At 33.3% G+C, this 23,978-nt stretch overlaps 3 protein-coding genes across 7 annotated transcripts in view; 2 read left to right on the forward strand and 1 right to left on the reverse strand.

The window, feature by feature from the left end:
• Positions 1-34: 34 nt before the first annotated feature.
• On the reverse strand, positions 35-2,480 carry LOC128202002 (uncharacterized). The gene is made up of 3 exons (XM_052900747.1): positions 2,240-2,480; positions 1,640-1,803; positions 35-245 (listed from the first exon to the last, which is right to left on the reverse strand). The coding sequence occupies exons 1-3, from the start codon at positions 2,348-2,350 to the stop codon at positions 35-37; spliced, it is 486 nt and encodes a 161-aa protein (XP_052756707.1). The 5' UTR covers positions 2,351-2,480.
• Positions 2,481-3,709: 1,229 nt separating this feature from the next.
• LOC113519750 (ATP synthase-coupling factor 6, mitochondrial) lies at positions 3,710-5,246 on the forward strand. The gene is made up of 3 exons (XM_052900701.1): positions 3,710-3,818; positions 3,976-4,121; positions 4,959-5,246. The coding sequence occupies exons 2-3, from the start codon at positions 3,976-3,978 to the stop codon at positions 5,131-5,133; spliced, it is 321 nt and encodes a 106-aa protein (XP_052756661.1). The 5' UTR covers positions 3,710-3,818; the 3' UTR covers positions 5,134-5,246.
• A 1,316-nt stretch (positions 5,247-6,562) lies between these two features.
• Positions 6,563-23,978, forward strand: part of LOC113519779 (AMP deaminase 2) — a 61,044-nt gene continuing 43,628 nt past the window's right edge. For 2 of the 5 annotated variants that reach the window (XM_052900697.1, XM_052900698.1), the window contains exon 1: positions 6,564-6,736. In XM_052900697.1, coding sequence (XP_052756657.1) covers positions 6,628-6,736 — 109 coding nt within the window. In that variant the 5' untranslated portion in view covers positions 6,564-6,627. Of the gene's footprint in view, positions 6,737-11,038; positions 11,292-23,978 lie in introns of those variants that run through there. The other 3 variants (XM_052900691.1, XM_052900695.1, XM_052900696.1) reach the window with 3 other exon arrangements.

A 23,978-nucleotide genomic window follows, 5' to 3' on the forward strand; every position in this document is an offset into this window, starting at 1 on the left:
CACAACTGCTTCACGGTTGACTTGCTTTATTACTTTACTTACCCTTCTCTTGTAGACTCTCGATTTTCTGACGGTTCTTTTCATTTAGCTGCGTTTGTTGTAACTTTAACTCGCTGACAACCTGACCGAACTTCTGGTACGCTTCGTAAAGACTTGTTTGGTCCGCTTTGCACCTGGCCAGGGTTTCTTTAAGCCGCTCAGTATAGTTTTCCAGCACATCACAGATCTCTCTAGTGCTGCTCAATCTGCATTATTGGCATTGAGATTTTAGAATTTCAGGATAGAATTGTAATACAAAATAAAAAGAAAAAAATACGAGCATTTAAATAAAAGATATGTCTAGTATGAGTCGAGTCTACGTAACCCGAAAAATTTTCTGCATCGAAAACTTATTATTGCTAATGGTAAGTATTTTATTTATTTATTTATTTTACACTGTATTAACACCAAATAAAAAGAGAAATAACAAACATAGTAAATATTAATGAGAAGGCGGCCTTATTCATTAAGACAACCTTTGGGTAGAGGACATTGAGAAAAAGACAAAGAGTAAAGAGGTGGCGCACTATTATATAAATATTATCATATACAAACATATATAGATACATACATAGTACTTATCTATTCAAAGTATTTTTTTATTTATTCGTTAGTGCATGTATGTGTACATGGCGGACTTAATGCTGAAAGCATTCTCTCCCAGTCAACCTTAGGGAAGTGTCAGAATACAGGGATGGGATACTAGTAATAATAAATACATACATACTACATACGTAAACTAGTTGTGTTTGTATGGTTGTGTTTTGGTTTGAAGGGTGGGATATGGCAGTGAATTTACAGGTACAGAGGAATAACATCTGAGTCCTCAGGAATGGCAACGCATGAGGTATCATGGGCGAAACAGTATACTCTGTTATGTGCATGGTACTGCTCATGTCTATAGGCGACGGTTACCACTTTCCACCAGGTGAGCCGTCAGCTTGTTTGCCATTCTAAGTTGTATAAAAAAAAATCATACATACCAAAAATTACATATACAAACAAATAAACATATATATGCCCAACAAGTACTGGCTTCCCGTGAAACGGTAAATGTAATCACTTAACTATAGACATGAAAACACAGACAGATTTTTTGGATAGATATAACAATAAATACTAATATAATAATATACACTTACGCTACCGTACGTACAGTACTGTTTTATATATATATATATATATATATATATATATATATATATATATATATATATATATATATATATATATTCTACGACTATGACGATATATATTTTGTTTATTTTTTAATGGATGATAATGAAGTAAGCCCGCCTGCGCTTATAGTATACGCTGGCGGGGCACCAGTAAGGAATGATAGGTGGATAATGAAAAAAGCAGGTCAGTCAGCCCATCGTTATGAATACACATGGAGTTCAGCTTGATGGTTTCTAGGGGGTACCACGTGGAGGTCGACCTGCCAGAGTATATTGCTAGCAATGAGACTTGTAGCCCGCATTACTTGTAATCCGTTCTCCCCTGTGTAGATATCTACGTGCAGTAATGAATCGTCTTGAAATATTTATTATGATTTCTTTTTTCATATTAAATATCTATGCATACTTAATATGAAAGTTACTTGTTAAGCGTGTCAGGGCGCAGTCTCAGCTCGTCCTGGTATTGGCCGGAGATAGCTTCATGTTGCATTTGTACTTCCACCATGTTTTGTTGCAATCTTTCATGGTTGCTTTCCACCTGATGCAACTTCTCCTTCAGATCCCAATATGCCGTATCCTGAGCAACCTATCATACAAGATAATAGTAGTAAATTGTTGTCTACCAAAATTATTACATTCTAGAACTAAGGGTTCTGTAATAATAAATAAATAAATACAACATTCGGTTTTTAATTACGTGCATTTTTATATACATTACCAGACTTTGCCCGCGACTACGCTTGCCTTTACGAGCAGCATTCGATTTTTCGCGGATATTGTTTGGAATCATTAGCCTAAATCTGAAAGTTCTCATGTCTAACTTCTAAACTGATGAAATTTTATACAAAATTCTAACGCCCACTTCTTTATTTAAAAAAAAAAAGTCCTGTCCATGCTACCTGCATGAAGAACTTATCTGCAATATTTTAAGATTTCAAACTCAGCTGCTTAGGCTGCGAGTTGATATATGGGTCAGTTTGTCAATTATTCAACGATCTTTTTAATACTTATGAGTAATCTACCTTTAATTTTATTATTTTTGCTGCTTCTCGAGACACTTTCTCACGGAGATTTTCAGCTTCCGTATTCAATCTTTTTCTGCTTGCCGCTTTAGTAATTTCATTAATATCCATATTTATTATAAAGATAGATTTTTAACTTTGAGTAGGTAATGATATTAATTTATTGGAAATTTGCCAATAAATTTTTCGTCTGTTTAACACTGAAGAATTAAATTTGGCGGGAATTGTGGAAATTCGGAATTTTTTTTTCTTTCTTATGGCACGGCACAAAGTGCATCCGCCAAAAACAAAGTTTGGGAAACAGCATTTTAGTAAAGGAGTTTTGGACGACGGAGATTAGGATAAGAATCAGAAAAGTTGAATAATGAATAATATAAGGAAAAGGACAGATACCTAAATAGATATTACAATATATTTAACCTTAAAAATATACATATATATGTAAAGTACATAAACAAAGAAAATTTGCAACTTAATATTATTGATAACAATAAAAGAGGAAATCAAATTATATACTTCTAAATTATCAAGAAACAATAATACTGGAACTGATGTAGGAAAGGGAATACGGAGGGAAAGGAGGGAATTGAAAAGAACAGAATGGTCATAGAGAAGACAATTTAGGAGAATGTGATTCAAATCACCCACATCTGTGCCACAATTGTACATATTATTGTTCACAATTTTTAACTTAGCCAAATGAGAAGGGGAACTCACATGGCCAAGTCTCATCCTAATAATAAAAGACGTAGCATGTTTATTAATACTATTAATACGGTAAAACCATGGTTTACAGGGAATATAGGCTGAATACTAAAGTAATGGCGGGCCTTAACTTGACAGCTAGAAATTCGGAATTTTTTTTTATAGAGAAAGTTACATTTTATACTTTAAGAGGCGGTACTATCATTATGATATCAATATAGAAATAAAAATTTATGTAACCACCTAGATATATCAATAGAACAACATAAAATAATATCTGTAGTGTTATGTAACTCTTTATAATTTGAATTTGTCAATAATATCTATAACGATAGATATCTTAAAACTTTGCTACTACATATTGTAAAATTTTAGGCAGAGCTCCGCTGGCTGTATTAGTTACGATCTACATGTACAACGGCGAAATGTAGACGAAATGAGAGAATTAGTAGGAAAATGAAAGTTCAATTTACAGTATATTATATGTTGTAAAAATTTTTAATGAATTAAGTCGGTTCCATAGATTTTACACAAACATTCTTTTGTTGGAAGTAACATGAGCTTGATTTTTTTAATATTGAGATATTGACCAATAAATTATATAATATAGTCAAATCAGAAGTTACGTTACATATTTTATTGCCTTAAAACCACCTCAAAACTCAATGCTTGTGAATTAAAGACTAATTTATTTAAGCGTCTAAAACATTCATCTATGAATAAGCAATCATTATAATTTCCTTTTCGTTCAAAAATAACGAATACTATTACTTAATCTATGGACTTCTTACAGCTGCCAAATTGTCAAGTGTCAAAGTCAGTTGAAAATTCACTGAGCTGAAGAAAACTAATTATTAATTATAGAACGTAAAAGGTATTTTTATTATTTAATATTATTTAATTTATAATGATTTAATCAAAATAATAAAAAAATAATCATATTAGTTTGTATTAAATATATTTGTGAAATATCTGACGGCTATTTGTTTTCCAGTTATGTAACTTAGTAAGGTTATCTTTATAATTTCTAGATGATCGGCTCATCCCTTGTTACTGGTTTGCGGGCGGCACGTTCCTCGGTCGTGTTCACGAGGAACTTGGCGGCGGCTCCTAAGGCCGTAGACCCTATCCAGCAACTTTTCTTGGACAAAATCAGAGAGTACAAACAGAAGAGCTCGTAAGGACATTCTTATTAACTTGTACCTTTTACCCTTTAATATTATGTATTACCTTATTAGCAACAAAATAAATACTATTATTACGTTATTGAATATACATGAGATATTTATAGGCGACGGTTACCACTTTCCATCAGGTGGGCCGTCAGCTTGTTTGCCATTCTAAGTTGTATAAAAAAAATTCCTAGCATAAAACTGTTGAAATTTTTGACATACTACAGCTACAATCGAGTCTTAAGTTGTTTTTAAATCATTATAGTCAGATCATTGAGGACAGGATTTTCTTCTTTAAAAAAATTGACACCAATCTGGCCAAAATAATTTGGGACTAACAGGGGAGTTGAATCGGTCATCTGAATAGACTAAGATATTGTCCTACATAATATTTGCTTACATAAAATACAGTTCAAATGACAGTTAAAACTTCTGTGTCTCTAAATTCAAATAGAAGTATTATATTGGAATTGATTCAAATAGATATATATTAGGTGAATTATATGTATCAGTAACATTAGAAAATAATAATTAATTTATACATAATTATAATGTGTTCTAAATGAAAGTAATATTCTGTCAATATTCCCTTAAAATTCACAGTTTTTATTACTTTTCGTGGTAAATTATTATGCATGAAATTAAATTCTTCTACATTATTTAATTAAGTCTAGAATTAATTATTTTAACAGATATCATAATATAATACAAAGTGTTATTCCTATTTTTACTGCAATAAAATTATTAACGAATATAAAAGCTCGTTGTTGGATTTAAATTTTAGAAATAATTCTGTGGAAAAATGGGTGAGCATTATTTCTAACTTTGTGTTAATATTTCAGAGGTGGAAAATTAGTCGACCCAAGTCCATCAATCGAACGGGAACTCAAAACAGAACTAGAGAAGTTGGAGAGACAATATGGTGGTGGTTCCGGTGTGGACATGACTGCATTCCCCTCATTCAAATTTGATGAACCCAAACTGGACCCCATTGATGAACAGGCCCCGCAAAAGTGAAGAGTTTGATGAAAACCATAGTTAATTTATACAGTAATTTAAAGGAAATGTCTAATGCATGCATACATTGTATATGTTCAGTAATTTTGATGAATAAATTATTGTATTAGGCAGTTTGGTATTTATTAATATTATTTTGTTTATAAGCTTTTTTTTATACCTCTGAAGTGACAAACAAGCATACGGCCCATATAATGATAAGTGGTTACCGCGTGCATTGCCGACCTTAAAGAAACTTCTTTACTCTTTTAAGATCGGCAAACCCAAAGGTTTCACTTTCTTCCTTCTACTTGTGATAATCCATTATATAATCACTCGACTTGTTTCAATAAGTATACAGTTCATTCTGCGAGCTTTGCTCAGCCATATCACTTATTTGTCATGTTAAAGCTATTTTTGATATTTATGGCCATGTAGGTTTTTATTTAAATTTTATAAACTAAATGTAATGGAAATTGTTAGTACATAGGTAAAACAGTTGTTACTAATTGTGATTTTTTTTAACATACGTATCTAATTGATCTTATCATAAGGTCATGCTCTTTCATAGTAATAATTATCTACAAACATTATACAGCTGTCGATAAAAACGAAAAAAGCTTTTTCTATTTTATAGAGTTAGAAATATTCTTGGATTCATTAACATTAATATTATTAAGTATTATTTTAATATCCAGACAAAATTATTATGAAATATACTGTTAGAAAACACCGTCCAGTGTTAATTCCGCCATATGTACATAGTTTCACTGTGCTAATGTTTAAATAAATAATATACAGAAGTATGTTTATAGTTACAAAAAAAGATATAAATCGTTTGATAGTAAACAGTTAAGTAGATATTTTTTACAAATACGAGAATTTACAATGTACTTCTGTATCTTTTTTATTTTGCATATTACATTTACACGCATTTATTGACGGCCCTTTGCCACACCACAGAATATGTAATAGTTCTTTGTACTCGTAAATCAATTTTTACGTAGTCTCTAAAAATAAATAGGGAGTTTGAGTAGTGTGAGAGGAAAGTTTTATTTATGTCACGCAATATTTGTTGGTGGTAGCGTGTTTAAAACAGAGGTAGCGAGCGAAAGGATTCAAAATCGTAATATTCAGCGACGCCTGATACAGTTGAATAGCAAATAGTGTATTAGTAAATAAGTATTTAATAGTTCTACAGGCGTTTATGTCTGATTTCCGATTAATCAAATGGGTAGTTTTTAAATTAATTATTAATGAGTAATTACAACCAGATCGTATAAATCTTGATTAGAATGCATTTTTTTTTTTAAGTTTGTTCATATATTTAGTGTGGGTAAGAGCGTGTTTAGCATCTCGTTCACTCGCACGTTATGGTTGTCGGCTAGCCTCGTGTTTGGCCCTCATACATTCCAGCGATTACTCCAGTCGCCACGCCACGCCAGTGACGCCAGTCAGTAAGCAACAGCGGCTAACAGTGTACGCGCTGTGCGTCACGGCTCCGTGTATGACACTATGGCTGCCGGTTTCGTCGGCTCCACAAAAAGTTTTCCATTCTCCTTCGATGTAGATGTGGATGAGGAAGATCAGGGTCGTAGAACCCCACACCTCAGCAAGCGTATAGGTGAGCATAACAGGATTTTCATATGAAAACAAACACATACCTACTGTTCTACGTACATGAAATAGACTGTGTTTACATTTTTTTTTTTTGTCTAATTAGCTTTTACTATTTGCATATTATATACTGACCTACATTTTTTTTTATAATTACATTATTTTATCTACCTACTTATTTTATTCAAACATAAGACATTAGTTTAAGTTACATTTAATTCAGGTATTTCTTTTGTGTTTACTTACTAAAAATTGTTATTGTTCATTAATTAAAATTCCACGACAATTCTTATTGTTCTTTTAATTCCTATTACAAATAAAAAAAAAAAAAAAACTTTACAAAGCAGTTATTTATACTAATTCTAAATAAGCTAGTTTTATAGCAATGGCGTTTTAATATGCTGCTTTTTATATGACCTAATTATACCTACGTATCTAGTTATGAATTAAATCATACATAATAATTAGGTATATAATACCTATTGCTATTCAAATGGAATGCAACGCCTCATCTCAAGGCCGGGCTTCACAATACACGTTCTTGGAATAATAACACAGTCGTCAGCTGTTTCTATACATATTTAGGTATACGGGGCAATAAGGGAACCCTCTCCCTACTTATAAGCCGACCAAATACACTCGTCAGCCGTCTATTTGCGAAATACTTGAAAAAGAGCACTTTTGCAATCGGCTGAGTAGCTGGATCGATATCCTGGCGTCAGCTGAAGGTGTTGCGGTGTCCGCATGTGAAAACACTTAAATTATATAAGTACACAAACGATGTTTTGGTTAAGCTATTTAATAAATTGTAAGCAAGTGCCTGGGTAACTAAATACCAATCAAATCAGAGATCGATTTCTTCCAATTAGAATTTTACTAATACAATATGCATAAGTATTATTTTACTTTTATTTTTATGAATTACATTTTAATTTTTGAAATCTAAAAATCATATAATGTATATACATAATAACAATAATTAGGAAATTATTAAACTTTTTTATATGTCTAGCGTTTATTTATTAAATAGTTTAAAATAGATATATATGTTCAGACTCGGAATATGTTGTTTTGTGCTCTACCGCCACTTAGCTGGTCCATTTTTTTTAATTATTTAAAGGGTATTTACCCTATCTTGCAAATAAGAGTCGATTTCGGAGTATAGTGTAAACAAATAAACACGGAATTTTTACATGACTGGCTAAAAAAGGAGTATAAAATTTTTAAGATTATAAGTTTTTTTATTCCATCATAACTTCAAAATGCCAGAACAGATTTGGATGTATTGGGTATTAATAGAATCTTTATATCATGCCGAGTTACATTGTCTATAATTTTTTTTAAACAATTATTTTGGCAGTGCAGTTGAATTTTTAATTTGTGTATATATATTGAAGACTAGTCATTTCCCATGACGTTGCTCGCTGTTAAGTGGAGTAAACCGCAACACATTAGTGAAAACTGCGTTTAAATTGGTTAAGCCGTGTTTTAGATTAGTGCGCACAAACGTACAGACAAACAGACAAAAAATTTTAAAATCATTGTTTTGGGATCTATTACGTTCATAAAGCTCCCCTATAATATGAAATGAAATGAATTTATTTTGCTAGAATGTGGGTAGTAGTAGTAGAATAGTTTTTCTTATATATCTTCCATCTACAGACAGCGATCAGTTAGGATTTTATTATATGTATTGATGATCATAAAAACTCATTCAATGTATGAGTGCCCGTTGGGTAGCAAAGGATTGCGAGGCGCTATAGAGCACGCTACAATGGCACGACTGCACTATTTAAAAAAAAAATCGATAAAAGTAATACGGCAGTAAATTCTTATAGATTGCAAAAAAAAAAATGAAAATTAGTCAGCAAAAGTGGTGAAAATATCGAGGCACATAAGATATAGAATATAAAAAAATGCCATAGATGAACTGAATAACTTATGTCACATATTTTTCGCCACATCTGCCCTTCATACGCTTTCTGTTTTTACCTAATGGTTAGCTGGTAGAGAATTCCATATGGTATTAAGCTCGCCATTTGTACAAAATTTTATTGCGCAATAAAGAATAAATAAAAATAAAATATAGATTATAAAAAAAAAATGCTATAGATGAACTGAACAAATCATAATGAGAACTACTTCCTTGTTGGTTTATTTAAAAATAGAAGTGGGCACTTAAGATAAATTTTGATAGTACCGTTTTGAGTGCTTCAAATTGAATATATTAGATTTGATATGATTCTATGTATCATATATTGTTTGCTATAACTAAACAATGAAGATCTTTATTGTTTAAAAGATAAGGAAGTATAATTTTATTATTTATGGTAGGAATCTACCTCTAGATAATTTGCGGTTAAAATAATGTATAATAATAAAAAAATAAAGTTAAGATAATGTACTTATACAATCCTTGTACCACAGAATCAATATCAATCAATACATAGTATAAAACAAAGTCATCTCGCTGTCTGTCTGTCCCTATGTATGCTTAGATCGTTAAAACTACACAACGGATTTTGATCTGTTTTTTTTTTTTTTTAATAAATAGAGTGATTCAAGAGGAAGGTTTATATGTGTAATGTAATAAAGCGATACTGATAATTTCAGAGATTTCTAATGTGATGTCGTAAATAAACACTTTTTTGCACTTACATTGTGAACGCTGGCTAAACCCTACATAAATAAACCCTATGAGATCGATCAAAATAATGTACTACATAAATAAAAAAATATATACATTCGAAATTGTATTCTATAGTATATTTAGTATCAGCATTGCACCCGTGCGAAGCCGGGGCGGGTCGCTAGTATAATAATAGAGGAATATTAGTAATATTTCGTACTTGCAAAGCGGCCTAATTAGAGCGGATTAATTAGTATCTGAATTTGGTAGGGTTATACGGCCGTATAACATTTTCTATACACTAGCCTGCTATGAATTGTCAATTTTATCAATCCTTCTATGTAATTCCTTGTTTTTAGTTTACTCTACGCAATAAAGAAAAAAATATAGCAGTAATGTATTGTCTATGGTGATATTCAAATTGAAGGAGGCATACCTAGTATTAAAACCAGACAAATAAAAAGTAAAACCATAGCTTAGTAACAGATTCTGTGGTAACAGAGGCTTAGTCTGTGGCATAGTAACGAAATAATTGATTAGGGTATACATAGGTACATTGATATGTTCATGTGTGGCGCCGGGTTTTACTTATCAGATAGTATATAAGTAATTATTATGAGATTACATAATTAAATTAAATAGTTGCGATTGTGATCTATTGTTTTTATGGGTGATGAAGGAATGGTGAACTTTCTTGAGCTAACAGTGTGTTTTTGAGGCATTATAGAAGAATGAAAAGTTGATGACCTTGACTCACTTTATATGTCGTAATGCATCCGAAGAAATGAGGATAATGTTTCTAGAATATTGAACTTGGGCTAAAATGATTTGAATAAGCATGGATTATTTAATAGAAATTTGCTGGAACAGATAAAACAAGGCCTTTCGTTACGGGCTTGTTAAAATTTTTGTGTTAATGAAGCTTTTGTTCCCGCCTTTAGAATATAGTTATAGAAATAGATTTGTAAGAAATAAATATGTCTGTAAACGATTGTGAAAACGATTGTTTTTGCATCCATGTATGGCTAAAATGTATAATCGTAATGATATAATATGTATGTATTCACTCATAGATCCAAATAGCGACTATTACTTTGCCGACTAAACAAAGTTATCGAACTATTGATAAGATAGGAGGCCCGTGCCAGCGGGATTGGCCGTTACGGTGTTCTATAAATAAACAACAGTCACCATGGAAGGTTACCGTCAATTTATAAGCCTGTTCACATGTATAGAATACTTTATAGCATTTATAACGTCGAAGTTTGCTTTTTAATTAGAGAAATAAGACGAGTGCAGTAGAATATTCTAGACTTATCTCGTATTTGAGTGAAAAGTTTAGTGATAATAAATCATTAGTATTCTTATCAATGGTGATTATCGTAACGTAAAGATATTACAAATAACAAGATTTAAGTATTTGCAAAGTTGAAGAGGTTAAACGCCGAACTAACACGCCACTTCCCGTCAAAAGCGGCCACTGACCTATCCCAGTCAATTTGTATTATTAGATGGAGCATTCCAATGTTTTTCCGCAACAGATGTTTGTATTTTGCCGCATCTTTACCTGTCACTTAGCAACCCGGCAGTAATATAAGATAATCCGTAAACTAACAATGTTAAATAGAACATTGTGACGTGCACACAAAGCCGGCACGAGAGCGACGGCTCGCCGTGCCAGCGGTGCCAGCCCGCGCTCCTCAGTATACTCCCAGCATTGCCACAATAACAAACTATATTAAAATCAGTGCCGCGAAGTGATTTTAGTCTGTGTGTAAAAGGTTGACTCTGCTAGTCCGAGTTCCCTTGGAAAATTCCAGGTTTATTTGCGCGCAAACAGGTGCGTACCGCGTAAGGCGGTTGTGATTAATTCGAGTCGATTGCTGTTGCAACTGCGAAGTTCCCGCTGGCCACATATCAACGTGTATAGACGGTATACGGGCGTCGTATTTGTCAATTTAGTAGTGAACGAGTGAACTGCGACAGTTTTATTACAAATCAGATACGAGGAACACATGTTTACTGCGTATTTTTACCTTCTAAACATGTTGGTGCGTTTGATTATGCAACGTTTTAGATACATCTAGTATAGTTGTAGACACGCAATATCAGGTAGATAATAGAGTTACAAAATAAAATACCGAAATTGTCATCTCACATCTTATCATAGATAAAACATTTACACTTTTACTATGATTCTATGATACCTTTTCAGCTATTTGTTGAATGTTCACTTCCATAGTGCTTGTAGTACGACAATATTACTGAAGCGCAGTACGTTCATATGAAAACAAATTTATGAAATTCGATAAGCGAGACTAGTTTGACAGAATCACTCAAGTGTTTACAAGGGCGTCGTAAATACAGGGGAACGTACCTACCTAAATTCTATGGTTGGTTAACAATTGTCAAAGCATGCTGCGTTCACGTGTTTAACGAGTACCTATTGTTGATACAATGATATTTTATGTACACATTGTGGTTCAGTTAAAATTAAGGCCTATAAAATCAAAGATAGCTAAATCCAAGACTGTCAAATGTTTAGGAAACTACAAAAAACTAATATTTTGGCCAAGGATATGGGATATAGAATATTCTATATTTTAAACCAGATTGAAGAAAAATGGGATTTTAGTAATAATATAAATTTAAATTAATAGAACTTTAAATTAAGAGCAATATTTGAGTATAGAGTGAAAATGAAATCAATTTTATGGCGTTTAGCTGCTTTTGATTTTATAGGCCTCAATTGATGACTGACACATAAAGGCGAACTTGGAAGAACAAAGTACACAGAATTAAAATTAGGGCATAGAATCAAGTTAGAATAGTGCAAGAACAAAACAAATAAAAAAATTGGTCGCGAATTCAGATGAATAATGAAAGTAGCACTGCTATATATGTATAGCACACAAATATTAACAGATATAGACAAACATACACGCAAAAAAGAAATAAAAGAATACATATACAAAAAAAAAAAAACTAAAGGAAAACATATAAAAGAAGTACCATAATTTTTCATTTCGTGCGTGTGCCACAGTGACACAAAATGATGACAACTCAGTTTATTGCTTTGTTCCCATAAGAGAAGATCACTGGTATTCTTTTGTGGCCAATAACTTTAAAGAATACTCATAAACTTATCATATTACGTTCACGTTAAACTAAAAATTCTGAAGTACGGTTAAAATGAGAATTCTCTATCTTGATGATTATAACACTTTTATTTGGGGGGAAAGGGATTGTTAGTAATGGAGATATATATATATATATATATATATATATATATCATCAAGCTCACGTCTACACTTCTACAGGTAACTGAATGGTTTTAAAGGAAGTACTCGTATCTATTCACACGTTTCATCTGTATCGAGTGTCTAAATCTATACTAGAGGTTTTTTTAATGGATGATAATGGAATGGTAACCCCGCCTGCGCTAACAGTATGTTCTGGCGGTGTGCCAGTGAGTGATGATAAGTAAGAAAATACAGGTCAGTTAACCCATCGTGATGAATTTAGGAATTCAGCACGATGATTTCTAGGGTGACCACGCGGAGGTCGCCGTGACAGGGTATATTGCTAGCTAGCTAGGTATGGTTTACATTACTAATCTAGTCCGCATTACTAGCAATCCTCTATTTCCTCTCATGGGCTAAAATAATATATCCGAAGCCGTAAACATATCACAAAAAATATAAATAAATAAAAAAAAAGGATTATCATGTTTCTTGTATTACTATTGTATCACTGTGTTCTTTTCTCGAAGTTAGAGAATTAAATTGCGATAAAGTAATTGGTTTGATGATACACAATTGAAAAATGTACGATATTTTAATTTTGTCTAAAATATAAAGCGTGACTAATATTGGCTTAGAGTTGAGAAATTTAAGAAGTGAGTCACAATAACATCTGCATATTCTTGGGTCTTCCGATTCATTTACAATATTTTACATTTGCTTTTAAAATATCTATATAGATATTTCTATTTTACTTTTATTTTTTTTTAATAAGACTTGCTAGTTATTTGTATACGATTTATTACAATTTCTACAATTACAATTGACAACAAAGACCATTTTTCCTTCTTACCATAAACATTTTTTTTTTCATTTATTGTGACTTTGGCGAAAGCCATCAGCCTAAATGTAACAAATACAAGGTAACAGTTACCATAAACAATAACATTATTTTTTCTTTATTACACACCAAACATAGACAAATAGTGATGTCAGTGCACTAAACATAAAAATATAAATGTACCCGTACACTGTCAAGAGATAAAAGATAACAGCTAAAGTATGCTCGTATGTTTTACTAAGGTTGGTACAGATATAACTATTATGTTAGGTACAGGACGACCATGTAATTATATCAGAAACATGTCTACTGTGGAATCATGTCTATATTAGTGCGTGCATTGCAATAAAAAAAATTAGTATGTAAGTTCATAGACGGTTTATTGTTCACTGCTGAACACAGGCTTCCCACATTAAGACGGTTTTGAGAGTAGCTGCCATACTTGGCAGGCGGATTGGCAACCACAGTTAGTCTTTGGTGATGTTTTAAAAGGGACACTGCTGTCCATTTCTCGACTATTAAATTCCTTTAGTCGCCTCTTACGACACCTATGAAAAAAGAAGGGGTGATTCATTCTATGCCGGGACTACACGCCAATTATGTCATATAGGGATGGAGGGGAAAGGGATTGTTAGTGCTGGAGACTGAGAACCCCATTGGTAGCAATATACCCAACAAGGTCGACCTTCTCGCGGTTCCCCCTGGAAACTATCATGGTTAATTCCTGATGAATTCATCATGATGGGCTAACTGGCCTGTTTTCATTCTAATCTATCACCCTTCACTGGTGCTCCGCCAGCGTATCCCGTTAGTGCAAGCGAAGTTACCGTTACCATACTATTTTCACCCATAAAAAAAAATATGTCATATTAATTGTCAGTTATTAGTAAGTTGAAAGAATGAATGAGTATACTTTATTTGCATTATACAATATAGGAAATAAGCAAGACAATTTACAAACACAACGATACAATTGTATAAGTACAGTGAGACGGTCTTATTGCTGAGAGCAATCTTTTCAATACAACCTTAAGGTAATGGACTAATTGTTGTACAAGTATGTATGATAGTGTAAGTTGTTAATCTGTTTATACGTCACCAGCAACCTCGTCGTATCAACACTTCTCGCATTTGCATTTCATGTTTATGATCTGTCGCCTGTAATATTGTTTATTGCGTGTTCTGTGTCAAACTGACTCTACACATTTTCATCCTCCGTTCAATAACAAATGACGACATGTGAATAACAAAGTGACGAGTCGCGGATAATTTCTCTTAAGTACGTACATATATATTTGCCGTATCTACTTTAGACTTCAAGGTATATTTCCGTCGATTTTTATTCACACCGCATTGCTTCAGTCGTTGAAACCTAATAGTTTTTTTTTAATGGATGATAATGGAATGGTAACTCCGCCTGCGCTAACGGTATACGCTGGTGGGGCACCAGTGAAGGATGATAGGTGAGGATGAAAAGGCAGGTCAGTTTTTTTTATGCAACTTAGAATAGCAAACAAGCTGTCAACCCACCTGATGGAAAGTGGTAACCGTCGTCTATAGACATGAGCAGTACCATGGACATAAAAGAGTTTAAAGTTTCGCCCATGATACCTCCCATGAGTTGCTATTTCTGAGGACTCAGGTGTTATTCCTCTGTACCGTGTAAATTCACGCCATATCCCACTCTTCAAACCGAAACACAGCCATGCAAACACAACTGCTTTACGGTTGAAACACGAAGGTACCCAAGCAAACGACTTTTGTACAAAGTCTTCCTAAGTTGGCCTATTGTGATGAACACGCCTGGAATTCAGTACGATGGTTTCCAGGAGGAACCACGTGGAGGTCGACCTGATAGCATATATTGCTAGCAATAAGACTGGTGGTCCGCATTACTAACAAACCCTTCCCTAAACGCAATAGTTACACGGTTTTTTGTCATCTGTTGATTTTATTACATTTTTGATCGAGCATTCAGTTTAGTGCGGTACAAAGTTGCTGACATTATTTATTTATTTATTAAAATATTGACTTTTTTATTTTCATAATTTATTTATTTATACTTTATTGTACACAACAAGTTATAATAATATAATTTTTATTAAATAAAGATGTACAACAGGCGAGCTTAACTCTGTAAGAGTTCTCTTCCAGCAAACCCTGAGTGGAAAGGAGCATTAATTACTAACGGGCAGTGTGTGTACAATAGTGTTAATGATTTTTTTTTATTATTAAATTAATTATATAAATGAAATCTTAAATCGTCGTATTTAAATATGAACAGCACTATAAATGGACGTCACAAGGTACTGTGATACCTATGGCAAGCATGAGCGCTTCATGCGTTTAAGATCTTGAAACTCTTGATAGCAGAGGGCGCCATCTATGCATGGTAATAATATTAATTTGCTTACAATCGATAAGTTTTGTTAGATTTTGCAGAAGAAATAATTTCCTAATGTGAAGCTAGTTGCTTGCGTGTAAATGTTTGCCAGTCACGACGTTGTTTATAAGTTTATTTCCATCACAAAGAGGTTTCAATGACACGCTCTTCTTGCGATTCTGAGGTGGGTCTTTGACATCGTATGTACGCGTGGCTCACCGGGATCGGTGGGCGTCTGGCGTGATGCCCCTGCACTACAAATAACTCGATAGCGCTCGCTATTGCTACCTCATCGTGACGTCTAAATACAAGGTTAGACGAATATTATAATTAGTGTAGTGCAGTTGATTAAAGAAAAAAACTCACGCTCACGTCTATCTACTTCTTCAAAAGGGCGGTAAAGAGGTTTCTTCAGGGTCGGCAACACGCGATTAATGTCCCTGGTATTACAGGCGTTCATAGGCTACGGTAACCGCTTACCATCAGGTGGGCTGAATGCTTGTTTGCCGCCTCAGTGGCATAAAAATAATCTACTTCTCTAGGTTACCTATTTTGACGTTCTCTTGTCATTCTGATTTGATTTCCGTTGGGCATATTTGTGTTTAATGTGTCTGATCTGTCTAGAATTAATTGATAAGGTCGTAGGTCTTTGTGGCGAATGAATGCGGCTAAAAAATTCTGGACAGAGGGCGCTACCCTTTAATTAGTGTGGAGGGGAGGGGTAATTGTTAGTAATGGAGACTAAAAATCCAACCTTCACGCAATTCCCCATGGAAACTATCATAGTTGTTGTGTGTGTGTAACTATGTTGTAAAAAAAAAGTTAAATCCTGATAATACATCATGATGGGCTAATTGAGCTGTTTTCAATATCATTGATCATCCTTCATTGGTGTCCCGTCTGCGTATACCGTTAGCGCAGGTGGGGTTACCATTTCATTTTCACCCATCAAAAAAAAAAGTCTCTAATTAGTAGCTAGTACAAATAATTTACATTTATGAAATGAAATGAATTTATTTTGCTAGAATGCAGGTAATTGTAAATGAAAGAGGTTGACATTTCCCGTATACATTCAGCCTCTATGTCGACGTGCAAATCTTTAACAATATAAGAAATTTATATATATTCTACATTAGATTTCCTTTCATTAGTCACATAATACATACATGATTTATTGCAGTAAACAGAAATTATTATTTGCAAAGTTATAACCGTTGCATGATTCACGACTGACGGATTTGAAGGATGTTTTAAAATAAACAGAAATTCATATCGTTAATATCGAGTACCTACTTTGGTGGTCAAATATCTCCCATTCACTGTTTAATAACGTTTTTCTAACTAGTAAAGTGTGAGTATTAGTTCGCGGAATCTGTCTTCGTGTAATTGCTCACGCTTGAAGTATGCTGAATTACGAATTTTCCGTGACTAACTGAGGGGTCGCGTAAAAGTCTTGCTAGTAAATAATTTTACCTAACATAATCATCTGGGGGGAAGGGATAGTTAGTAATGCAAATTTAAAAAACATAATCACCTGTAAAATTTATTTTTTAAACATGTGTCCAACATGCGAGGTTACTTTTTTGTAGGAACCTGTTTCTTCTGAAAAGCAATAGCCAGTAGAAGCACTGTTGTATTTTTAAAACTATGACAGTACAGTCTATAATACCATGTGGCTTATCACTTTTTGCAATGACCATGGGAGCAGCATGAGTTTAAGAGGTCGGTGGTTATAGAATAAAACTCGTGTCTTTATAGTGGAATCCAATTCATGTATTAACAGATCCACAACTTTACAATTTAAGTACATTTGTATTTATTTATTTATTCATTAGTACAAATATGTGTACATGGCGGACTTAATGCTAAAAGCATTCTCTCCCAGTCAACCACAGGGAAGTGTCAGAATACTCGAATGCGGTACTACTAATTATTGATATACGTACATACTAAAATTACATATATAAACGAATAAATATATATGAATAACAAATATACTTACACATATATGATATATACTATATTATACACGAATTTGGGAATAATGTAAAGCACTTACTGCTCGGATAAAGATAAAAAGTGAGCGTGGACGGTTTTTTTGAAAGACGGTTTAGTCGGTAGTCTCTTAATGGCATCAGGAAGCGCGTACCAGAATCGTGAAGAATGTAGGAGAAAAGAGTTTGAAGCGTAACCAGTACGGTGAGAGGGGAAAGATAATTGTACATTTGTATTAAAGCGATTTACCAAATTATATGTCTTTACAAGACAATGTTCAATCAACAACTGTCCACTGTTGGTCGTTTTTTCTAGTTTTTATTGACTATTTTTGGCGGGTAGATAATTATTACGAGAATGATAAATCCCTATTTTGAAGTTAAATCAGCAACGGTGGCCTTTTTTTAATGGATGATAATGGAATGGTACCCCACCCGCGCTATCGGTATACACCAGCGTGGCACCAGTTTAGGATGATAGGTGAGGATGAAGTAGGTCACTTAGCCCATCGTGACGAATTCAACAAGAATTGTTCACGATGGTTTCCAGGGGGAACCATGTGGAGGTCGACTTAATAAGGCATATTGCTAGCAATGGGGCTGTCAAATTCCATTGCTAACAATTCCTTTCCCCCCGCAACGGTGGCACTTGACAACAGTTACGTTATGATACAAATATAATAAAATATTGGTTTTCTAAATGTGAAGACGCCAACATGAGTTTATAGGGGAGAAAGGGATTGTTAGTAATGGAGACTGAGAATCCCATTGCTAGCAATATACCCAACCAGGTCGACCTCCTCGTGGTTCTCCCTGGAAACTATCATGGTTAAATCCTTATGAATTCATCATGATGGGCTAACTGGCCTGTTTTCATTCTCACCTATCACCCTTCACTGGTGCTCCGCCAGCGTATCCCGTTAGCGCGGGCTGAGTTACCATACCATTTTCACCCAACAAAAAAAAAAAACATGAGTTTATATTTTGTCATGTTGATGTCATTCATCTGTACTTACCTATATTATATTTTCATTGTATAATATATGAAAGCAAGTCAAATCTCCCATCGTAATATATTCTTTAAGAATTAAATATGTATGAAGCTCCAGGCTCCAGTACGTACTAATAATCTCCTTTCCTCGTTGTATGTGTTTTTTTTTTCTATGGGATATACATTATAATGGATGGGTAATAAAAAAACTAGACGCCGACTAGACTGCGTTGACAGAGCATGCACTTTAGCCAAAAAGAAATGGGTAAATTAAATTTATTTAAAAACGGGGGTACCCCCAGCATTAAATTTTTATATATAAAGCTATTATTTATTTTTTGGAAAACGTACAGCTGAATTACAGTCAATACATAATCAAATTTATATCTATGTTAAGCCATGAATCGTTTTCACATTTGCGTAATGACACAATTGATCGGTTTTTATATATGCAAAATATATACATACATACATATACACACATATACATACACACGCATATATACATATATCTATAATAATTAAAAAGTTCAAATTTTTCATGAGACACCTTTTAGCTTAATATATAATAACAAAACAAAAGCAATATAAAGCAAAACAACTTTGCAACAATTAGGTACATATACTTACGTTTTATAAGTAGTTAAACGCATATCTATTATTGTTTCGGCCGTTAACTGTCCACCGCTGAACATAAGCTTTTCCCATAAGGGGAGTTTTGCTAGTAGTTGCCACACTTGGCAGGTGGATTGGCAACTGCAGTTATTTCTTAGAAATGTTTTAAGAGGGACGCTGTTGCCCATCTCTCGTCCTCGCTTAGTCATCTCTTACGACACCTATATGATAGAAGGGATGGCCTATTCTATGCTGGGAACATACGATTATAACTATATAAGTAAATAAAAAGTAGATTGAAAATAGAATAGTAATTCTGTATGCATCTGTATACGATATTAGTGGATATAAATGCATCGTTAGGAGAAAAGAGATTGTTGGTAATGGCGTGTAAAAATCCCATTGCTTGAATTTGGACAGGACTATAACAATTTTTTTTATACAACTTAAAATGGCAAACAAGCTGACGGCCCACCTGATGAAAAGTGATAACCGTCGCCTATGATATGAGCAGTACCATGGACATAACGAAGTATACTGTTTCGCCCATGATAACCCCATGCGTTACCATTCCTGAGGACTCAGATGTTATTCCTCTGTACCCAGTAAATTCACGCCATATCCCACCCTTCAAACCGAAACACAGCCATGCAAACACAACTGCTTCACGGTTGAAACACGAATGGGACAGAGGTAGCCAAGCAATCGACTTTTGTACAAAGTCTCCCTCTGGTGAGATGATCTAGCCACCTAGTTGTTAATATATATTTCTACAAGTTATTTTCTGTCCGCTGCGCTGATTGACTCTGACTATGCGCTGAAATTTATTGATTTGGAATTTTCTGGGGATAATATCGTCTCATTGATTCCAGAGAATAGAACAAATAGCATTTATGTATATTGTTCTAAGAATATACAGACAATTTGTAAGATAACTCCATAAAATAAAAAAAAATATTAAATTTACCATAACTTTTATATTCTCTAATAGCACAACGTAATGTTAGTTTAATAATTATTTAAGTTGGTACAATATTTGTAATGTGTGTAGGAGTGAATTTAAAAAAAAATATGTTTTTTGAAACATAGCATTGTTTATGGCAATATCTATTATGTATAGGTGACGTTAACCACTTTCCGTTAGGTAGGCCGTAAGTTTGTTTGTTATTTCAAGTTTCATAAAAAAATCTGTAAGGTTTACCACAGACAGGTATATATTATAAATAAAGAAATAAATACTTAAATATAAATTCTAAAAATTTGCTAGTTTTTCATACAAAATTTCAAGAACAATGTAAAATTCATGTCAATTGTAAGCCGATTTAGATAATTAATTTTGTAAATTTATACAGTTTATGATATTAATTATTTAATTAATTGAAGTTGCTGAATTCTTTTTCAACAGACCTTTTAATTTTAACAGGTTTTTAATTCGGTTGTATTATTTTTTTTTAATTCTTTTTTTATTTGAAAGGATATATTCTATGTCCTATAGAATTTTATAAAATCGGTTGACGAGTTCAGTTTTTAAAACAAAATAACTGGTATTGCCACAGTTGAATATTTTTTTTGTGTAATACAATTTAACTATTGCAATGTAAGTTCAAAAATTAGCTATATAAACTACAATTACAAATAAAGAAAAAATATCCTTATATAAAATAGTTATTTTAGCATCGTGGGTTTTTATAGAATCGTCGCTAGGCGATAACGATTTGAGATTATTCACTAATGAGATACTATTTTAGTATTGCCATCTTTAAAAATAATTTCTCGTTTTACTATTTCGGCGCGAACGAATCAATATAACGGGGAGATATAAAAAGATTTCATATGTCAGTCAGTGACTTTGTTTCTGCGTATATCAAAATAGACTGTTACAATATGCACGCTATTTCTTTACTTCTTTCTACTCAGGGTTTGTTTGAAGAGAATTCTTACAGAGTGAAGTTCGCCTGTTATAAATCTTTATTTAATACTAGCGGCCCGTCCCGGCGTCGCACGGGTGTACATTTTTAACATTTCCGTTCACTGCTCTGCTCCTATTGATCGTAGCGTGATGAAAAGTATACTATAACCTGCCCAGGAGTATGAAGAATAATTGTACCAAGTTTCGTTAAAATCCGTCGAGTAGTTTTTGTTTCTATAACGAACATACAGACAGACAGACGAAAATTTCACTGATAGCATTTTTGGCATCAGTATCGATCACTAATCACCCCCTGTTAGTTGTTTTGTAAATATATTTCATGTACAGAATTGACCTCTCTACAGATTTATTATAAGTATAGAAGATAAATTATATGAATGTATTTTCTTTTTGTGTACAATAAAGTATAAATAAAATAAAATGTAGGATGATCTGAAATTGAAATTGTACATAGTATCTCATATTATATTTGTTTTTACTCGACTGACGAATAAAGGAGGGTAATATTGTTTCAAATTAGGTATATATCTACATGAATTAGACACATACGGACATGAATGCTGTACCTATCTCAAATACATTTAGTAAGCTTACTTATTGTACCTTTTGAACTTTTTGCTATAAGTTCACAATAAAAATGCCATACGTTTTGGGAAATTTTAATGAAAAATTTACATAATATTGTTATGTGGTCACTAGACGTCATGTTATTCGATTATTAACCGACATAAATACATTTTATAGCATTCACAGTGTACTGGTACAAATTCGATACATTATTTCTTTATCTAATCACGTTATGACAGTGTTAATGGCAAGGTACTCGTATTAAACCGCGACGGTAATGTGCAAATAATATAATAAAGAATCTGATAAAACCATTTATTTTAATTTTAAATCTAAACTACTAAACCGTTATTGATAAAAATTCTATAGGACCAAACTGTAAGTATAAAAAAAGATTTTTACAAATCGCGTTACAAGTGATAAAGTTATGACATAAAAATATAAAAAGATATCTATGTCTAGACCACACGGGATAAAAGAATATATATAATAATTATTAATTACATTTTTATGTAACTTAGAATAGCAAGCAAGATGGCGGCCCACTTGATGGAAAGTGGTAACCGTCGCCTATAGACATGTACATGGCAACGCATGGGGGGGGGGGGGTATCATGAGCGAAACTGTATACTCTGTTATGTCCATGGTACTGCTCATGTTTATAGGCGACGGTTACCACTTTCCATCAGGTGGGCCGTCAGCTTGTTTGCCATTCTAAGTTGTATAAATAAAAAATGTACGGCATTTTATAATATTATAGTATCCCTTCCAACAATGCCTTAGTAAATAGTTTACAGTTATATTTCAATTCATACACCATTATCTTCTTCCTGTTATTTCGCGAAATAGGATCGAGCTGGACCTATCTGTTTGGGCTTGTTTACCCGCAGTGCCCCACATCTAGTGCAATTTTATCATTAAAAATCAACTTATATTGATTTATATAAAGTGAGCGAGTTACTACGTAGGTATTTTTCAATGTTTTCACTAGAAAGTGATATAAAACTATCAGATATAGAACTATTATGAACTATTGTTAACAGTTATCTGATAATGATAAAAGATAGGTCAAATATTAATATATTTTTTTTAAATGTACCCACATTTTTTTTTATACAACTTAGAATGGCAAACAAGCTGACGGCCCACCTGATGGAAAGTGGTAACCGTCGCCTATAGACATGAGCAGTACCATGGACATAACAGAGTATACTGTTTCGCCCATGATACCCCCCATGCGTTGCCATTCCTAAGGACTCAGGTGTTATTCCTCTGTACCCAGTAAATTCACGCCATATCCCTTCAAACCGAAACACAGCCATGCAAACACAACTGTTTCACGGTAGAAACACGAATAGGATAGAGGTACCCAAGCAATCGACTTTTGTACAAAGTCTCCGTCTGGTAGATTAGATATTGTTGAAATAATTTGTCCTATATCGGGTAAAATATATGCAGACTAACATTTTTTACTATTGTCCATCCTTATCCAGTCTAACTGCGGTTGCTAACCTGCTTGCTGTCAAGTGTAGTTACTTACAAAACCCGCCAATAGGGACAGTTGGACAGTCAATGGCTAATATGGTATGGCCTTAGATTATAGGTATGGCATGGTAACATACTTATAAATTTATATCCATCAAGTAGTTGATTGATTGATAAAGGGGGAAATAATAATTCTAAAATAAGTAGTAATATTAATATGTGAATTATTAACTTTAATATATAAAAATTGTTTGTCACGGTGTTCATTCACATTGATTTCCGAAATTGCTAAATTGATTATACTGAAATTATTATAAATAAAATAAGTTTTGTTTGTTCCAACTTCACATATAAGAGGTAACACAACTTTTGCTGGGGGAGAGGGATTATCAGTAATGATGAGGTGGTCCCAATTGCTAACAATATACCCTGTCTAGTCGACCTCCACGCGGTCCTTATTGGAAACTGTCGTGGTTAATTTTTGTAAAATTAATCACGATGGGCCAACTGACCTGCTTTCGTCCTCACCTATCATCTCTCATTGGTGACTCTGCTAGCGTATGCCGGTTGTT

This window comes from Galleria mellonella, unplaced genomic scaffold (genome assembly GCF_026898425.1).
Source record: "Galleria mellonella isolate WM207_F2 unplaced genomic scaffold, CSIRO_AGI_GalMel_v1 utg65, whole genome shotgun sequence".
NCBI lineage: Eukaryota > Metazoa > Arthropoda > Insecta > Lepidoptera > Pyralidae > Galleria > Galleria mellonella.

Bases quoted from the DNA above. Each gene is read 5' to 3' on its own strand.
- LOC128202002 (XM_052900747.1), bottom strand. From the start codon at position 2,350: ATGGATATTAATGAAATTACTAAAGCGGCAAGCAGAAAAAGATTGAAT. The intron at 1,804-2,239 runs GTAGATTACTCA...CTTGTATGATAG, and splicing joins CAAAAATAATAAAATTAAAG to GTTGCTCAGGATACGGCATA. The intron at 246-1,639 runs GTAACTTTCATA...CCAATAATGCAG, and splicing joins CGCCCTGACACGCTTAACAA to ATTGAGCAGCACTAGAGAGA.
- LOC113519750 (XM_052900701.1), top strand. From the start codon at position 3,976: ATGATCGGCTCATCCCTTGTTACTGGTTTGCGGGCGGCACGTTCCTCG. The intron at 4,122-4,958 runs GTAAGGACATTC...TTAATATTTCAG, and splicing joins GAGTACAAACAGAAGAGCTC to AGGTGGAAAATTAGTCGACC.